This window comes from Saccopteryx leptura, chromosome 5 (genome assembly GCF_036850995.1).
Source record: "Saccopteryx leptura isolate mSacLep1 chromosome 5, mSacLep1_pri_phased_curated, whole genome shotgun sequence".
Taxonomy (NCBI): Eukaryota; Metazoa; Chordata; class Mammalia; order Chiroptera; family Emballonuridae; genus Saccopteryx; species Saccopteryx leptura.
In genome coordinates, this window is record NC_089507.1 from 108,674,137 (window position 1) to 108,693,522 (window position 19,386).

At 40.4% G+C, this 19,386-nt stretch overlaps 2 protein-coding genes across 2 annotated transcripts in view; one reads left to right on the forward strand and one right to left on the reverse strand.

Annotated features, from left to right (window-relative positions):
- ARL5B (ADP ribosylation factor like GTPase 5B) overlaps positions 1–19,386 on the forward strand; it is a 403,396-nt gene that overhangs the window by 299,170 nt on the left and 84,840 nt on the right. The window lies entirely within an intron of this gene.
- Positions 1–19,386, reverse strand: part of MCM10 (minichromosome maintenance 10 replication initiation factor) — a 41,084-nt gene that overhangs the window by 7,323 nt on the left and 14,375 nt on the right. Inside the window, exons 7-17 of the mRNA XM_066387391.1 lie at positions 17,285–17,450; positions 15,122–15,289; positions 13,294–13,410; positions 11,045–11,244; positions 9,398–9,498; positions 8,395–8,505; positions 8,191–8,308; positions 6,110–6,338; positions 3,630–3,771; positions 2,652–2,770; positions 170–283 (exon numbers count right to left, since the gene is read on the reverse strand). Coding sequence (XP_066243488.1) covers positions 170–283; positions 2,652–2,770; positions 3,630–3,771; positions 6,110–6,338; positions 8,191–8,308; positions 8,395–8,505; positions 9,398–9,498; positions 11,045–11,244; positions 13,294–13,410; positions 15,122–15,289; positions 17,285–17,450 — 1,585 coding nt within the window. The remainder of the gene's footprint in view (positions 1–169; positions 284–2,651; positions 2,771–3,629; positions 3,772–6,109; positions 6,339–8,190; positions 8,309–8,394; positions 8,506–9,397; positions 9,499–11,044; positions 11,245–13,293; positions 13,411–15,121; positions 15,290–17,284; positions 17,451–19,386) is intronic.

Sequence of the window (19,386 nt, forward strand, 5' to 3'; positions counted from 1 at the left end):
GCACACTGGACAGGGTGGCATGAAGCCAGATCCTGGGCTAGTGTAAGCAGTGACCTAAGCAGGACTCTGGCCACAAGATATAGCCCCACATCCCAAAAGTTCTCCATGTTCTGCCGAGTCACAACAGCACAAAATAGGGCCCACGGTCAGAGTGTCTTCCTGTACTCACTGTCTTGCATGTCACCACTCGACATTTCACTTCTTTGATGCTTCTCATATGTTCTTCCATTTGTTCTTTTTTCACAAGTGGCTCAAAATAGAGTTCCTGCAGCTCAGCCTCAGCCTGAAATGACAAGGAGTAGAAACTGTGTACCAAATCCAACATACACTCAGACAACAGTACAATAATAGGACCAAAGAGACAAGCTTTCCCTCAGTGAGGACACAATAATAATGTGGTAAATACAAACCAAAAAATGACCATAAGGAGACACAAGTTTTAAAACATTAAATACTACCATTCCCAACAGTGTCACCATGTCAAATGCACATAGAAAGGAATAACTCCTATCCCAATACAAATTCCAGCTATAGAAGGTATTCAGTGCCTCCCCAGCAATGACAACCCAGTCCATTCTAGTCTCTTATCCAAACAAAGCACTTGCTAGGAGCAACCCTGGTCATTTGGAACAAGGAAGAGATATGAGGGCAGCGAGACATCTACAGTAGAGTATGGTCACAGGTCTGGAGTTAGTGCAGTTATACAAGACACAAGGACCCAGGGCCTTTGGTGCCACAAAAGGAGAGAAGCTCAGCTCTATAGTCATTTGAGTAATTCTCCTGATCTCAAGTCCAATAAAAAGATATGCTATATAACCTTCTTGTTGGTCATTTAATTATCAAAAGAAAAGCAGATCATTGAGACTACTGGCACAAAGGGGATGACACCCCCCCAGAGGACTGCTTGAAAATCTGTGGGAGCCCCTTGTTTTGTTATCTCCATTGCTACCCCTGCTGCTGGCAGAGGCCAAGGCTGCTACACCATCTGCAACGCACAGAACAGTTCCCACACATCAAAGGATTTTTCTGAATGTTCTTTGGGACATGTAGATAAAAACCCAATCATAACCTCGGGACCTAACCACTTTCTATATAACACCACAATATTTGTGCTTGGTTTTAATATACACTGAATATTCTAAGAGTGCAACTAGGCAACTCCTGTGTATACGGAGAGACAACTGCACCTTGGTGTCTTCAAAAGTTTTCCAAGATTATTCCTGTTAAAAAAAATATCACATTTTGAAAGAAATAGGCCCATCGTATTTAAGCTACCAAGAAAACACATCTCCATGAGTCCTCTTTTCTATCTGTCTCAAATATGTACAAAAACTTATACATCCAACACTGTGACTACTTCACTATTTTTTTTTAGGGTAGTTGTGTCCATGTGTTTACAAAATAAAATACTTAATATTATTTTTTTTGGTATTTTTGAGAAGCGGTGGGAAGCAGACAGACTCCCGCATGCGCCCGATTGGGATCCACCTGGCATGCCCACCAAGGGGTGACGCCCTGCCCATCTGGGGCGTTGCTCTGCTGCAGCTGGAGCCATTCTAGCACCTGAGCGGAGGCCATGAAGCCATCCTCAGCGCCGGGGCTATCTGCTCCAATGGAGCCTTGGCTGCGGGAGGGGAAGAGATAGAGAGGAAGGAGAGGGGGAGGGGTGGAGAAGCAGATGGGTGCTTCTCCTGTGTGCCCTGGCCGGGAATCAAACCTGGGACTTCCACATGTTGGGCCAAAGCTCTACCACTGAGCCAACCAGCCAGGGCTAAAATACTTATTTTTAATATAAATATTCTCCCTTTTCATTTTTACATTACAGTTAATAGAATATTAACATTTTTAATATACCGTAACTCAACTAGTTAGGTGATTGATTGTTTCATAAACTTTATTTCAGAATAATAAGGGAACAATACAAAATACCTGTCATTGAAAGGGGCACTGGGAGTGTTGTTAACTACTGATTTAGAGCATTTGAGGCCCTGGCTGATTGGCTCAGTGGTACGGTGCTGGTTCAGTATGTGGAGGTCCTGGGTTTGATTCCTGGTCAGGGCACACAGAAGTGCCCATCTGCTTCTCTGCCTCTCCTTTTCTCTCTCTCTCCCTTTTCCTCCCACAGGCATGGCTCAATTGGTTCGAGCTCATCAACCCCAGGTGCTCAGGATGGCTCCATGGAGCCTCCACCTCAGGCACTAAAAAAAACCCCAGCCTGGTTGCAAGCATGGTACCAGATAGGCAGAGCATTGGCTCTAGATAGGGTTGTCTGGTGGATCCTGGTTGGAGTGCATGCGGGAGTCTGTCTATCTTCCCTCCTCTCACTTGGAAAAAAAAATTTGAAAAGAAAAATCCCTCTCACATTGGAAAGGCAGAAAATAGTAGAGAGTGATGAGCCATATAAATGTTACATTCACAGCAATAACTACCTGTAGAAATTTTTATAAGGAACTGAAGTCTAGTTAAATAATGTTAAGTGATATTCTTCAATGTAAGGGCAAAGGCAAAACTAAAATCTTTTGCAATTATTCTTGTTCTTTAAAGTAAACTCAAACTGCCATACAGCTACGTCCTGAGGTGAAAAAGCAAACTCTGGGCCTCACGACAGCACACTGAGTCTGAAGGACAGCTCACCAGCTGTGAAGTCTCACCTCCTTTAGGATCCCCGTGTGCTTTGATTTTGCTTTTAGAATTTTCTGAAATTCCTCAGAGTCCAGGTAGGCCAGCTGTTCTTTCCTTTTTTTCCTGGCCGGCTCCAGTTCATCCTCAACTAGAGCAGGAAAAAATGGCATGAGCCAGAGCAGCCTGACCACGATTGTCAGAAAACTGTACCCCCTTAACTCAGTCCTTTCTGTCTCTGCATACTGGGTCCTTCAAACTTAACTCACCCCACTAGGCACCAGCGGAGGAAGGCTCTTAAGCTGTGAGCTGAGAAGTAGAAATTAGAATAGGGGAGGTAGCAGATTTGACCACTGAATTAGAATCTCTTTTCTACTTTAAAAGGAGCTGATTATGATAAATATCATAACAGCATATATCCTATTTACAAATTGAAGTTAAAATGACATTGCCAACTTCCAAATTTTAAAAATAAAAATAGGGTAATTCTAAAACAAAGGAATTCTCCTTTTTTCAAAGTAAACCTTTATACTAACATACAGGCACAAGGATCCAGTGATTTCAAAGTAAACCTTTATACTAACATACAGGTACAAAGATCTAGTGAATTCAAAGTAAACCTTTACACTAACATACAGGCACAAAGATCCAATGATTTCAAAGTAAACCTTCATACTAACATACAGGCACAAAGATCCAATGATTTCAAAGTAAACCTTCATACTAACATACAGGCACAAGGATCCAGTGCTTTCAAAGTAAACCTTTATACTAACATACAGGTACAAAGATTCAGTGAGGACTCCTTTCCTAGTTTCCACACTGTGTGATTTCAATTTAATGCAATTACAGAAAAACAAATAGTTTCGGTTGTGAAAATTCTATTTAGGTATTCTACGTAGGAGTAAATCGAAGTAGAATAATGACTTGATTATCAGGGACACTGGCTGTGGCTTTCTCTGGTGTAAACAGTTTCTCTTTTCTACCATGAACTTTGACATCTGCAGTACCTTGAGAAGAAAATGTGTTCTTTTCTACACGTTCCTTCACTTCCAAGACATCCTGGGGGTCATTTTGCTTCTTTTTAATCCTGTTTGGATCTGTTTTTGAAAGAATTTGGCCTTTTGCTCTTAATTTGTTTATAGCAGCTACCTAGAAGAAAGAGAAGAGAGGGAAGTATAAATCTGAAATGAGAGAGGCATCTGCTGCTCTGTTCTCCTTTCCAGTTTAGAAACCAATGAATTCAGGCTGCTCTCAAATGTAAATTGGCAAAAAGTAGCTTCATTTTATTTTAGTATTATTACAGCTGTTAAAAAATTGAAAAGCATGGGAAACAAACCTATAATTTCATAAATAAAGTCTCAGCTTATTTAAATATCATAAGTTTAACATCAGCTGGTTTGTAGGCCTCTAGACCCATAGAGTAACCACATAAACATTTTGGGAGTTTGTTTTAGAATCAGACAATATTAGGATAGAATTCCAGTTCTGCCACTTACTGGTTTGCAACCCTAGTTACTTAATTGTTCAGCCTCAGTTTCTGCATGTATAAAAAGGCGATGAGAGCCTTTCCCTGTCTTTTTGGGTTGCGTGAATGAAATTAGACGGCATGGAAAGCATGCACCTGGACAGAGAAAACAGCAGGCACGTACTGATCACAGGCAGCATAACAGTGACGAAGGGGTGCAGTTGTGATTACTGTAGGTACAGCTTTGGTTTGTAGCTTGCCTTGGCCTTCTATGTGGCTATACAACTGCTGCTACCAGAGCAAAGAGAAAACAGCTCCTGACACAGGAAGGGAAGTTGTGGAGCATGCTGAGCAGTGGGGTTCTAAGACTTCCCAACTCCACTTCAATCAGAGCAACTTGGATTTTGTGTCTTCAGACTGGTCTTCTGTATAAGATTTTGTGTGTGTGTGTGTGTGTGTGTGTGTGTGTGTGTGTGTGTGCGACAGAGACAGAGTCAAAGAGAGGGACAGACAGACAGGAAGGGAGATATGAGAAACATCAATTCTTTGTTGCAGCTCCTTAGTTGTTCATTGATTGCTTTCTCATATGTGCCTTGACTGTGTGTGTGTGTGTGGGGGGGGGGCTACAGCAGACCGAGTGATCCCTTGCTCGAGTCAGCAACTCTGGGTTCAAGCTGGTGAGCCTTGCTCAAACCAGATGAGCCCACACTCAAGCTGGCAACCTCAGGGTCTTGAACATGGGTTCTCCACATCCCAGTCCAACTCTCTATCCACTGCACCACTGCCTGGTCAGGCCTGTATAAGATTTCTTTCAAAGGACTCTTTAAATTGTACAGTCTTGCCTCAACAATTCCAAGAATTTCCCCCTAATGCCAGCATCTCCAGTTGTGAAAGAGTATCTTCTAGGGCAGTGGTCCCCAACCCACGGGCCGCAGACTGGTACCGGTCCATGGGCCATTTGGTACCGGTCTGCAGAGAAATAAATAACTTACATTATTTCCGTTTTATTTATATTTAAGTCTAAACAATGTTTTATTTTTTAAAAATGACCAGATTCCCTGTTACATCTGTCTAAGATTCACTCTTGACGCCTGTCTCGTAAGTTCAACAATTATATTTAAAAATACCATAGTTTATACACCGGTCGCATAATTTTATTTTGTGCATTTATCCGTCCCACCCTAAAGGCTGGTCCGTGAAAATATTTTCTGACATTAAACTGGTCCGTGGCCCAAAAAAGGTTGGGGACCACTGTTGTAGGGTCTAGGCCAAGTGTGGCCAACAGTTTTTGCCCCCCGGCCAAATTAGAAAGAAAACTTTTTTCATGGGCCGGACAAAATATTAAAATTAAAACATGTTAAATACAAAATGATTCATTTAAGTAAACAAAATTTTATTATGTAATTTATTTATGAATAAATGTAAGTAATTTAGTACAACAAATTAATAAAAGAACTAATGTGACTTTGCATCGCCTATTATTTTTTTAATATCTGGCTCTATACTTGTAGCTATTCTTAACACAGCCTCCAAATGTAAATCACTCAGTCTTGATCTTGTAATTTTAGATTCATTAAAGAAAAAGTTTGTTCACAAATATAAGTTGAGCTGAAGATTACTGAAGATATCATAGTTTATGCATAATGATTTAAAAGTACCACTTATTTCATTTCCACAGTGTGTCGTGCGGAGAATATTAAAAAATTTAATCGCGGGCTGCATAAACTCGTTACGCGGGCTGGATCCAGCACGAAGGCCGTATGTTGGCCATGCCTGCTCTAGGCTATCTCCTTCAGCCTGACAAAAAAGTGTAGAGATAATGGCTAATTTTCTTGGACTATTTTAATGGCATTATACTGATACCATTATCATTTAAAATTTTGTTGACTCTATCATAATCAGAAAATAGCTATTAGGTGTCTGTCATTCCTGATCACAGGCATATATCATATAAAGTGTCAAAGACCAGGTATATCTTACGGAAAGCGAATTCAAACACTGAAGAGAACAAATACTGGTTACCTTTTTGGCTTCTGCTAAAGTACTTAGTTTTGGTTTTGGAGGTGGTGACTCATCAAAAAAGAGAACATCATCTCCTTCTGAGACGCCTCGCCCCAGCCTGGGCGCCTGTGCAGCTGGGGTTCCTTCCAGCCTGGGGAACTCCGCTCCTCTTGCTGGAGACCGAAAACGTGGCTGTCCAGAAGACGATGGCACAGCTGGGCTCGTGACCTCATTCGAACTTTGCAAAAATCTTTAAAGAAATATGCAGTCACTAACTATGCAATCACAAAATAACAGACTAAGAGACTGCAGGTAAGTCACCAGCTGATACATACTAGGTCAGTAAAATGATTTCCCCTCCTTGGTTAATAATTCAGATTAGCATGCAATAGGAAGAATGCTGGTTTCACTAACTTCAAGTTGACTGATTTTGCATTGAAAAAGCTCTGTTTTACCAATTTAGAACTGATTACTATTTTTATCAAGTGGCTTCCCAGTGGGTGCTGTCAATGAAACATAGCCCTGAAGTTGAGCTACGAACTCTGGTTTGTCTAAGACATTAGGAATTCACTAAATCTCTCTGTATTTTTATTTTATTTTATTTATTTATTTTTTAAGTGAGAGGCAGGGAAATAGACAGATTCTTGCATGCACCCTGACTGGGATCCACATGGCAACTGTTGTCTGGGGCTGATGCTTGAATTAACTGAGCTATCTTCAGTGCCTGGGGCCAACACTTAAACAATTGAGTCATTGGCTGCAGGAGGGGAAGAGAGAAAGAAGGCGAGAGGGAGAAGAAGAGAAGCAGATGGTTACTTCTCATATGTGCCCTGACCAGGAATCAAACCCACGATGTCCACATGCTGGGCTGATGCTCTATCCACTGAGCAAACTGGCCAGAACCATCTCTGTATTTTAGTTTACTCTACTGGGAAGAGATAACTCATGTGATAAATTTGGAAGTTCTTAACAGAAGGGTTCTACAATTCACATGGTGATTACTTTATATATGGTTTTGAGGGCTATTTAAAAACAACAAATCTCAGAAATCATATAGTCCGAAGCTCTCACCTTACAGATTAAGAAAGTGAGGCCCAAGACTGAATGCTCACAGTGACAGGCTCTGGATTAGTACCAGGTAATCCCAGGCCAGCATTCTTTTCACTACCACACACCCACTCTTGCCAGCTCCAGACCCAGTTTGTAAACTGCCTATCACAACCTGCCCAAAGGTATGTTTTACTTGTTCAGCAAAATTCTGAAAACTAAAAATTATAATGCCATTAAACTGACAGGAACTTTAATTTCCCACAAGGTCCACAACTCCATATATATTTTTATGTCCATATATCATCTGTTGGCACACGATAAACACCTCTATAGACATCCCATCAGTACCTTGCAGATTATTGTTAAAGACCAAATGAGACACTATTAATACAGTGCATGACATGGTGCTTGGTACATGTTAAAGGCTTATAGGTAGCAGCTACATAACATATATAAACACCTATAAGTAATATGACTCAGATAACTAGAGCTCAAGAATCTTTGGGATAATCAGTCAATTAAACAATGAGTTGTACACCTGAAATTAATATATTATGTCAACTGTAATTAAAAAATAAAAAAATTAAAGTAAAAAAATAATTTTTGCTTCATTTACCTTTCATATCCATTTCCACTTGATTTTGCCTCTAAAATAGCTATTTCCAGTGCCTCGTTTTTATCATTTACCTGAATAACTGCAGTCTATCCACTGGCTCAGCTTGTAATTAAAAATCCAATTGTGACAAATTAAGAGACAGGAGCCAGACAGGTCAATATGTGCTTTGTTTTCCCCAAACTCTTTTCAGATGTCATTCCTTTCTCTTCCACGGTGATATTAATTACAATAACCTGCAACACGTGGTCTCAGGATTCACTAACATTTTTAAGTCAGAAGTGTGTAACTTTAAATGCTATCTATTTAGGTTATGTTAACATTATTTTAATACTTTCAAAATTGAAAAGGTAGCCAGCCATTCAAAATCTAATTTTGTGAATCTATGAAGAGGATTCCTGAGGTGAGTAATCCATAGGATAGTAAATGTTACTCTTACTGTTTCTTGATTTCTTCTGATTTCTTTTTCCTCATCTCCAACATATGCTGCCTCTGTTGCTTTAGGAGGGCTGATGCCGAAACTGACTGAAAAGCAGGTTTCGGAGTCCCCATTATCCCTAAAACACAAGTCACAGACTGAAAGGTTTCTCAGAGGCAGTGGGGACTCGGGTATGAACGCTAAGCAGGTACAAGCTAAAGCTACCTGATGACTTGGCTTTGGCTAAATGTTGTTTCAAGTTTCTGGCTCCAAATGTAGGCAAGTTCATCAGTTCCCTGAATTCCTCCGAGCAAGACAAGCTCTTCTGGGCTATTCCTGGAATATACAAACACCAGCTTTAGAGGATTTGAAATTTAGACTAATGTTATGTGACTTATCACTTTTAAACTGCCTTCATAACTTAAGTCATTTGTAAATGAAGAAGATGGAATACCAGGAGGAAAAAAGGATCCGTAACCTCTAACCTCATACCAGTAGGACGGCAAGGGCATGGCAAACATGACTCTGTGAATGATGATTAAAACCCTCATAGCTGTGGGGTCGCTTCATACACTATTTCTGGACTATGCCCTACAAATAAGGGCCCATACTAGGCCCTGACCATTCTTATAATAAAGCTCCAAGGACAATAAAGGCAGCATTCACTAACCTAGACCTATTTTTATGAAACGAATGGGTCTGACCAGGAATGTGATACTACTGATTCTAATACTGGACATTAAGAATTAGACCCAGAAAACTCAAATTTTAAAAAGCATACTAACCTAAGACACAGCCAAGATTAATATGCTGTTATTTTCTTAAGATGCCACTAACTAAGCTTGATTCCTTCAGCTTAAGCCATATTACTCACTAAGATAGCAATGAGCAGATATTTGTTTGTTTGTTTACTGATTTAAGTGAGAGGACGGGAAGTAGACTCCCGCATGCACCCTGACCAGGATCCAACTGGCAACCTCTGTCTCGAACCAATGCTTGAAACAACCAAGCCACTGGTTGCAAGAGATAAAGAGAGAGAGAAGGGGAGAGGGAGGGAAGAGAAGCAGATGGTTGTTCTTATATGTGCCCTGATCAAGGATCGAACCTGCGATGTAAGCACACGGGGCTGACGCTCTATCCACTGAGCCAAATGGAATTTAGAGTACAAATCCTCAAGATTGCACATTTAAGCTGGAGAAAGGAATGAAGTCTTGAGAAACAAAGTTACCAAGTTTTTGTTGAGTTTCCCGAATGATCAAATCTGTACCATTCATGACCAGATTGGTCAGAGTGGTTTGAGTCTTCTTTTTAGGAGCACCAGCTGCTGCTCTGCAATGACAAAAAGGAACATCAATGCCTGTCAGTGCTCTGATGAAGTAAAGGAGGCAAAGTCCTCATTTATTACATATTGTAGACGTTTCTCCAAACAGTATTCAACTAGACTTTAACCCCATCGCTCCACAGCAGAGCTGGTGAAAGCACCATGTCACAGATGTCCACAGCAACCTGCACAGTATCAGCTTGAGGCCATCTGGAAGGATAATGCGGCAAAAGAAATGGAAGTCATGCCAAGACGTCAATCAACTAGTCTAGGAATTTATCTTAAGATAATTAAAGAGGCCTGACCTGTGGTGGCGCAGTGGATAAAGCGTCAACCTGGAATGCTGAGGTCGCCGGTTCAAAACCCTGGGCTTGCCTGGTCAAGGCACATATGGGAGTTGATGCTTCCTGCTCCTCCCTCCCCCTTCTCTCTCTCTCTCTCATTCTCTCTCCTCTCTAAAAATTAATAAAAAAAAAAAAAAAAGTAAAAAAAAAAAAAAAAAGTAAAAAAAAAAAGATAATTAAAGAGTATGCAAAAAACAAGATATTATCTAACATAAAGCTTTATTTGTAACATTAAATATTAAAAAAAACCACTAAGGTTTATCCAAAAAGAGTTGTTTAAATTATCGCAGAGCCATATAAAAAAATACTATGTAGCCACTAAAAATAATGCCATAAATATTTGATAAGGAAAACGTCATGTTAAAAAAAAAGGGTTATAAAATATAGGTACAGTATGATTTCATTTTAAATTAGTAAAAATTTATATATGTGGGAAAATAAAAAACACCTAAAGGAAGCATATATAAAAACCATATACATAAATATATATTTTTAAATAATGCATGTATATTGCTTTTTGCAGTTTGGAAAAACACAGGAATTACTTTAAATTTAAAAACATGCTTGGTATTACCAAGTAGGCAGGAAGTGAGGGTCCTCTTGCCCAATTTGTTGGACATGGGACAAAATCAATGCTTTGCTTAGATCAACGGCAACGCCCTTGTGCCAGGTCCCCACCTGTGATGTCCACAGATGTGCTTTTCACAATAACGGATGTCATAGATCACCTACTTCAGGGACTCTGTGGAGAGGCTGAGATCCCCAGAAAAGAGGCTATACACGCCTGCCTCCCCCACACCGTGTAAAGCTACACTGAATATTCCTTCACTGAATGTAACATAGATTTCAAGAAGTCTGCAACCTCACTCTAACTGCAGCGAGGGAAATGATTTAAAGGATGTCAACACAATGATTAACACTTAACCAATCAGCCCTGACAATGTTCCAGTATTCACATTAGAACCCAAACAGAAAGCTCAGGATTTCTGTTAAAGACCATTGTGACATGACTCAATTTCTCCCCGTTCTGTGGGTTTTCCTCTCTACCTGGAAGTAAGAGGCCCTCACCTACCTTGTTCTAGACAGTAAATTATGAAAGATAAAACCTGCATAAGTCTCGTAAGACCATTACAGAAATGTATAACCACTCAGTTTATTCTTGTAAGACCAGCAAGATCCTGGTCCCTACAGCAGCCCAAGAATGTCTTACACTGAGGCCGCATATGAGGCAGAAGAGACCCCTCCATAGTAAAAACCATCCTGACACAGCCGCTCTCTCAGGCTGCTGCCTTTGCGGGCAAACTTCTTTGGGATTCGTCCTCCGGAGAAGGTGGACTGTAGGTCAGCTCGCTTGGCACTGAGCTTCTTATATTGGGCTTGGATGTGATACTGACAGTACTCGCAGTCCTTCTGCAAAACAGGAAGACACGCTGCTCAGGATGAGGGAAACAGGCCAGCAAGCAATACAAACACACACAGTCCCTTTCTCCTAGCTTTGTGGGACACCGTTCTATGTGCAGAGTCCTCCCCGCTCACCTCGGAGGCCATTCGCAAGGTGCAGCCATGAAGTCACTAAGGAGAAAAAGTTCTTTCCTTAAATCCCAATTATAGCAGTAGTTAGGTGGGAAAAAATTGATACAGTTCACTCCCGTAACACTCTTTCTACAATAGGAATAAAATTGGCTTATAGGACAAACCTTGAAAACTAAATTACACTAAATGCAAGTCAGACAGGAAAGGCCACATATTGTATGTATCCTCTTCTATCACATATCCAGAGCAGGCAAGTCCAGAGACAGCAACTAGGTCAGAGGTCATCAGGAGGTGGAGGTAAGGGGGATGAGGGGTGGTTACTTAAAGGGCACAGGGTGTTTTCATGGGGTAATGAAAATGTTTTGAAACTGGAGGGAGCTGGTGGCTGCACAACAGTGAAATACACTAAGTACCACTTAAGTGTACATTCAAAACGGTAAATTGGATGTTATGTGAATTTTACCTCAATAAAAATTAATTTAATAAAAAATCAGCTGCTAGTGAGATTTTTCTATTTCTCTGGTTAACTCTTGGGCATATGCTACTCCTTCAGTGAAAGGAACACAAGAGACACACCATACTACTGCTCTGCTGGGTCAGCCTTTAGATATGGTAGCGATAAGGTTCTAGCTCTTGTATGGAGAGCTTCAGGAACATCACTCTTTTTCCAGCTACCTCCCTCCTTTCTATTTCCTGCCAATTAGTTCATCTGTGAGGTAGTAATGCAGGGGGGGGGGGGGGGGGATGAAACCAAAACCTGTCATTTAAATTCTTTCAAAGAGTCCTAAAACATACCATGTGATACCCACTCTCATGGCTGTAATCAAAGACAGAGTAACAAGTGTTCGCTGGATGTGCAGAAACTGGAACTCTTACATACAGCTGGTGAGAATATAAAAGCACTTTGGAAATCGGTGTTGTAGTTCCTTAAAATCCTAAACATAGAGTCACCCTACCACCCAGAAATTCCAAGAGAACTGAAAACATGCATCTACACAAAAACTTGAACATGAATGTTTATAGCAGAATTGTGTATAACTGAAAGGTAGAGAGCCCAAATGTCTACACACTGATGGATATATGTGGTGTGTCCATACACCTGAATAGTATTCAATCATAAAAGGAATGGAGGGCTGACAAATGCTACACCATGAATGAAACTTGAAAATATGCCAAGTGACAAAAGGCCACACATTGTACGATTCCACCACATCAATGATGTTCAACTGGAGTGCTGCAAGAATTTTTAAAACATACAATACCTGACTAGTTAGACAGGGGCACTGACCTCTTTTCCCTGAGACTGTCAAATAAAAAAATGACAACAGCCAACATAACAATAGATGTCCAATGTTCATGAATCAAAATCATACCTGGGTTTTTTTTGTCAGATCTGCAGAAGATACATTTTTCGGTGTGCACAGAATTTTAGTTTATGTGTGCCATGAGATGAAAAAGGTAAAAAAATCACTGCACTATATGAAATGTCCAGAATAGGCAAATCCATAGAAAACAGATTACAGCTTACTTACAGGGGGGAAGGGGGGGGAGGCTGGGGCTGAAAATGTTCTGAAATTACAGTGATAAATGTTGCATAACTCTGTGAACGTTATTAAAAATTATTAAATTGAACACTTTAAAAAAGTGAACTATGTTTGTAAATTATGAGGGTGAACTAAAATTCCATTTCTTCTACCGCCTAGTCAGCTGGCAATAAAAGATCACTTTCCTAAGAGGTTAAATTCTTCCTTACTCTCAGCTTTTCAAACTGGTAATTATTAACTACACATTCAATCTTCCCACTTCGATGCTTTCTATTATGTAAGAAACTTAGTTCTAAAGTGGTCTTTACCACTTAAGTACAATAATTTATTCCTACTATTTCCTTTCTTTAGCAGAAACCATCCTAACAAGGCTGAAACCAACCAAATTAACAGTCTGTGTACATGGTTCTCCATTCTTCTTCTTTGCTTTACAGGTTCCCAGATCAAGAGCTTCACCCATGATTAAGATCTTTTGAGGATGATCAATAGATAAGCACACCTGCGGAAGAGAAGTGGAATGGGAATTAAAAGCAAATGAAGGTATGACCTTTAATCAGCAAGAATGGATAAAAGAATGGTTAGAGTGAGTGAAGAAGGCTTGATCAGTCTAAGGGAATCTGAAGCCAGTGCCCTAGAAAAGTTTTAGAAGTGGGAGGTATAGAAGACACATTCAGTTCTCTACCCAATATCCATCCTCTCTCTTGTATCTTTGCTCTCAGAATCTTGATTTTATTTGGGTTGGAAAATGCTGAGTATCAGGTAATGGATCCTGTTCCCAGTTCTCCCAGCATGCCTATGGCTAGCAATGGTGGTCAATGAGGTTGCAGTTGGTTTTGGTAGAGAAGGTAGCTAGGGAAGCTTTTGCTTTACTGGTAAAAGCAGAGAGAGGAGGCTGGCTCACTTCCTGCCTTGAATGGAGAAATAAGGCAATGGCCAGACCTTCAAAGCCATCTTGTGACCAAGAGGAAGGCTGAGAGGTTCACAGACAGTGGCCTAGACATCACTACATTGTCTATGTCCTGATTTTTCCCTTTTTTAATGTGAAAAAAACAAACCCCATTATTTACTGTTAAAAAGAAACTATAGTGAAGTTTTTCTGTTACTTGTAGCCAAACACATTGGAACCAAGAGGTGAAGATTTGTTGCCATTATCTGGTGCCACCGACCAGCAGGGCTAGAAATTCTGAGTCTTGAGGGAGAACGGTGAGGAATTAAGAAAACAGACTCATCGAGAAAAAAGGATGGGATCTGAAGGCCTCTTCAATGCTGATGGCACTATCTGAGAGTGCCCCATAGCCCCAGTTTGCTTTATTATATAGCCATATGCAAATAAAGAGGTCTTTGATACAGAGTCACACATCTGAGGCAAAAAACAGGAACTCTCTTAAGGCATAAACAGGAATCCCCCCACCATGCATAAGTGAAATCAACCAACATCTGAACAAACAAAGAGTGAGAGGAAGGGCATGTAAATTGCTTCCAGCAACTTAAGGAAGCAAGTGAAGTGGGTGCAAATGCTTAGCTTCATAGCCAATATGGAGGTGGAGGGGTGGGGGAACTTAGCCTTTTGCTAAAGCCTTGAATTTACAAAGGCTTTTTGCCACTTGCAGTATACCACAATCTGGTGAAAACAAGGAATGAAAACTTTGTCTCTCACTACTGTAATAATAATCTGCTACAACAAAGTGTAGCTTCTTGCTGGACCAGATGAAGAAATGGTCTGTCCCATTCACACTGTATTTAGATTTTCAATGGACTAGAGAATCAGTGAGTAGTACCCAAACTCTAATAATCTTAAGAAGATAAAAGTACACTTTGACTCTAAATTGAAGTTATGGTTGTATTAATCAACAAAGCCAAGTACCCCCAACTACAAAAGTATAAACGCTTGTTTTTTTGATGTACCACAAAAGTTTCTGTGGGAGACCTGAGGAGGCCTGAGTAGAAGAGTTCAAACAACTCCAAAAACCCTGGAACTAATTTGATAAGAAACAGTAAAAGTAGTTGATACAAAACACTTCAGAGTAGGTGAAAATTCAGAATATTGGTGGGTGAGGCATGAAAAACAAGCAAAAACCCCCAGACTAATGGAGACATACAATATAAAAGCATGATTTATTACCTGGAGGTAGACCAATACAAATCTTTTTGACAGAATTTGACTAAGTTGCAAAGCCCCCCACCCCGTAACCACAGAAACAGACTCTCACCTCCTCTGAACCATCCTTGGGCTTCATGGGGTTAGCATTGAGCAGCCCTACGACGGTACCCTGCTCAGTTTTCCAGAGTTCTTTGTGAACTTCTCCAAACAAGAACAACGACACATACCGCGTCAGGTCACGAAGATCATTCAGTCGCCAGATGCTAAATGTTTTCCCCTGGAACAAATATTTATTCTTAATATTTTAATAATTTTTGAATAGTAAGTTACACCGTCTCCATTTATGGTTCAATTGTTCTATTGTGGGAAAATATATGAGTGTAATCCACTCTGAATATAAAATCATCAGAGTGTCTGTTAATTATAAATGAATCCTTTCAACAGACATTAGAAATACCCTTCTCATTGTAAAGATGAAGGTGAGGTTAAGGCAAGCCAGTAGCAAACTTGTTACCACCAGAGTCTCTAATTCTCAGGTCTAAGTGGTCAATGAGATAGCACTGCCTTTCTAAATATCTCGCGCGCACACACACACACACACACACACACACACACATTCATGTGCGCACAATGTTAAAATGACAGGAGGAAGCTGTTACACTACCATTTAATAACTTACTGATATAATAACTTTATTACTGGTTAACATTATATTAATGTTAATTTAATATTAATAAGGTTTCATCTCATCTCTACGCTTCTAAATCTTTGTTTAGCTTAGGAAAAAAGCACCATTTAAAGTAAACTAGTTGCATTTACCTAACTGCAAAATTTCAGAAGTGTTATTAAATACCTTAAGAAATGAAACTTAAGGCCCTGGCAGATTGGCTCAGTGGTAGAGCGTCGGCCTGGCGTGCAGAAGTCCCGGGTTCGATTCCCGGCCAGGGCACACAGGAGAAGCGCCCATCTGCTTCTCCACCCCTCCCCCTCTCCTTCCTCTCTGTCTTTCTCTTCCCCTCACGCAGCCAAGGTTCCATTGGAGCAAAGATGGCCCGGGTGCTGGGGATGGCTCTGTGGCCTCTGCCTCAGGCACTAGAATGGCTCTGGATGCGGCAGAACGACGCCCCAGAGGGGCAGGACATTGCCCCCTGGTGGGCGTGCCGGGTGGATCCCGGTCGGGCGCATGCGGGAGTCTGTCTGACTGCCTTCTCGTTTCCAGCTTTGGAAAAATGAAAAAAAAAAAAAATGGAACTTAAAATGCTGACCAATTATAATATGAACAAACAATTCAAATCCTGAATCAAGCTATTTCACAAAGGCATCCAGAGTGGGTACAGTTACAGGGTATGGTGAGCTATGGCCCGAACTCCAGGGTTATAATTACTCTTCCATGGGTTTGTACAATGACTTTCTTAGAAGAGTTTATATAAAATTTCACACCTATTATTTCTATGTCATTATACCCAGTTGTGACACCATTAAAAATTTAATCAAATAAAAATCAGACTTATTCACATTTGCTGAGGCAGAACAGGGGGCTATAGTAGGACTCAGAATCTAAAATTCAACTCCTGGTGTCAGAGCTCATAAAAATAAATCTAAAGTTGGCCATGATCTAAATCAGAGAATGAATTCATTACTGAACATGATTAATCATAGTATTTGAGCAATGGGAGGAACTTTCCACATAACTGAAAGCCAGTTCCTTCATTTTATAGATAAGGAAATGGAGGTCCTTAAAGAAAGATTAAGTTAGAGGAAGAACAAGGTTTAGAACCCAGGTTCTGACTTGCCAGGCCACAAAATAATTTTCCTGCTAGGGCCCAGAAAACAGCAAGTTTAAAACCTGTTAGATCTTTTTTAATATCCATCAAATTAAATATACCAAACTGTGCTGGCAGAGGTCAGCAGCTGAGAACTTCGGCGACTGATCTTACATCCCAGATCTGGGAACTCAGCCTCTTTGTACCCGCTCCTGTCCTCCACAAAAGGGACTACAGCATCGCAGGGGCAACCACGTGGCACCAAAGCAATGACAAGTGAAATGCAGTAAGAATTACGTGGGTAATGAAAAGGCCAAAAAGTACCTTCACCCAGATCTTCTTTAGCCATAGCCCCTTGATACCAACCCAGTGATGGCGTGGCAACTCGAGAACTTCTGAGCAATGATTTCAAAATGAAATAGTGATGGGCTCTGGCTAACAAGTCAAGAGCATGAGTGCCCCCTGCCAGTTTTTAACGAAGCAGCTAAGAAATCAATAAAATGGCTTACATTATTACAGCTCTGTGGAGTGATTTTCTTCACGATAACCCCAAATGTCACCCAATCTATTTCTTCCAGCTTTTCACTTGCCATCTTGTCCTTGAGCTGAGACAGTCTGATCAGTTTTCGACCAGTCATTTTCTTGTTCATTTCTGTGGAGGATACCCGAGGGCACCTGGGTCAAGAAACCAGCAATTAGTAGATTATTAGAGGTTATCTGGCACTGTAGCAGGTTGGTTAAAAGAGGCATTAAAGGCAGAAACCTCTAAAGAACCTGTTTTCAGGGACGTTTAGTTATCTAGTTTGAACTAGGCAAACATTTACAAAAATGATTTTTAAAGCTAGGTTTGTGCTTCCTTAGATATAGAATTGGGGCTTCCTCACATATAGAAAATAAAGATCACAAATTCTTTAAGTTCTTATCAATTATAAGTTATAATATCCTTCTAAAAATGTCTAGGCCCTGGCCAGCTGGCTCAGTGGATAAAACATCAGCCTGGTGTATGGATGCTCCAGGTTTGATCCCTGGTCAGGGCACACGAGAGAAGTGACCATTTGCTTCTTCCCCACTCCCTTTCCCACCTCTCGCAACCGGTGGCTTGGAGCCTTGGCCCAGGCTGCTGAGGCTTGCTTGGTTGGCCTGAGTGTCAGTCAGCCTCAGGCACTAAAAAATAGCTTGGCTGATTTGAGCATCATCCCCAGGCAATGGTTGCCAGGTGGATCCCGTTCAGGGTTCATGTGAGAATCTGTCTCACTATCCCCATTCCTGTCACTTAAAAAAAAATTAAAATAAAGTAAATGAAATTAAAAAATAAAATAAAAAATGTCTTTTGACTTTAATACAAATCATGAGTTGATATAAGTAAATAAGATACTGAAATTTCATCATTCTGCAAGAATTGTGCTGGTTCTTCTTTTTCTAATCAGATTTTCTTAAGCCAACACTTTCACATAATAAAATATATTCTAGCTTCAATATATTCTTGTTCCTAATTACTGGCCAAAACATGGTGAATGGCAAATTACTTTTCTCAAGTAGAATATTAATATCTGTTCATGTTTGATCATATTATATAGTCAAAGATAAGAGAAAACACAAATAAACATGACTTTGACTCTTTCAGAAGTCTTTTGGAATAGAAATTACTAGAGCTAACTGAATAATGAAGAATAGTCAGGAGAAATCCTTTGCCTGATTTCTGTGAGTTTTCCATCAGATCACTATCCTTTGGAGTATTTTTAGGTTCTGAGTCAGATATAACAGAGACTACAATTCTTCAGCCCCCTAAATCTGTAGGCCACTGAGAAGCTTTGGCTGAGTAGTTTCACCTTTGTCCACCTTTATTCAATGCACATGTGTGGTACACTCGCATCGGTAACATCTTTCATTATTCACTGGGAGTGTCAACTGGGACAGGCAGTATCATCTCAGGAAGGGCGTGCTGACCTTGAGAAAGAAGGCTGACCCTGACCTGTGTTGGTGCAGTGGATAAAGCATCAATCGACCTGGAATGCTGAGGTTGCTGGTTCAAAACCCTGGGCTTCCCTGTCAAGGCACACACGAGAAACAACTACTGCGAGTTGATGCTTCCCACTCCTTTCCTGCCTTTCCCTCTCTCTCTCTTCTCTTTAAAATCAATAAAATAAAATATAAAAGAAAAAAAGAAAAAGAAAGCTAATGCTTCTCAATGAGTTTCAGTATCCCATTCCTCAGACTGCCTCAAACATAATTAAGACTGAATATTTTTTCGATTTTGGAGAACTGAGTCTTCACAATACTCGTCTACTGTATTACTCTACATATAGTACACACTGTAGAATGGCAGCTACTTGTTCTCTCCCTGCTTAAAAATATACAGTTCAGGAGCTCGGTAGTTTTAGTTTAGATTGACAAGGTTTAGGCGTTCTAGATGGGGTACGCTTGCTCAGACGGTCTGTACTAAAAGCAATCATGTTAGAGTAGATTACCACTCTGCCCTGGGCTTCAAGGGAAGTGATGATAAAGACGGTGGAGTAGTGGTATAGAGCACAGAGAATTTTTAAAAGTCTAGGCTTTTCACTAAATTGATCCTGGGATTTATTCCTATTTTAACTGAGTAGCTTAGTTTTTC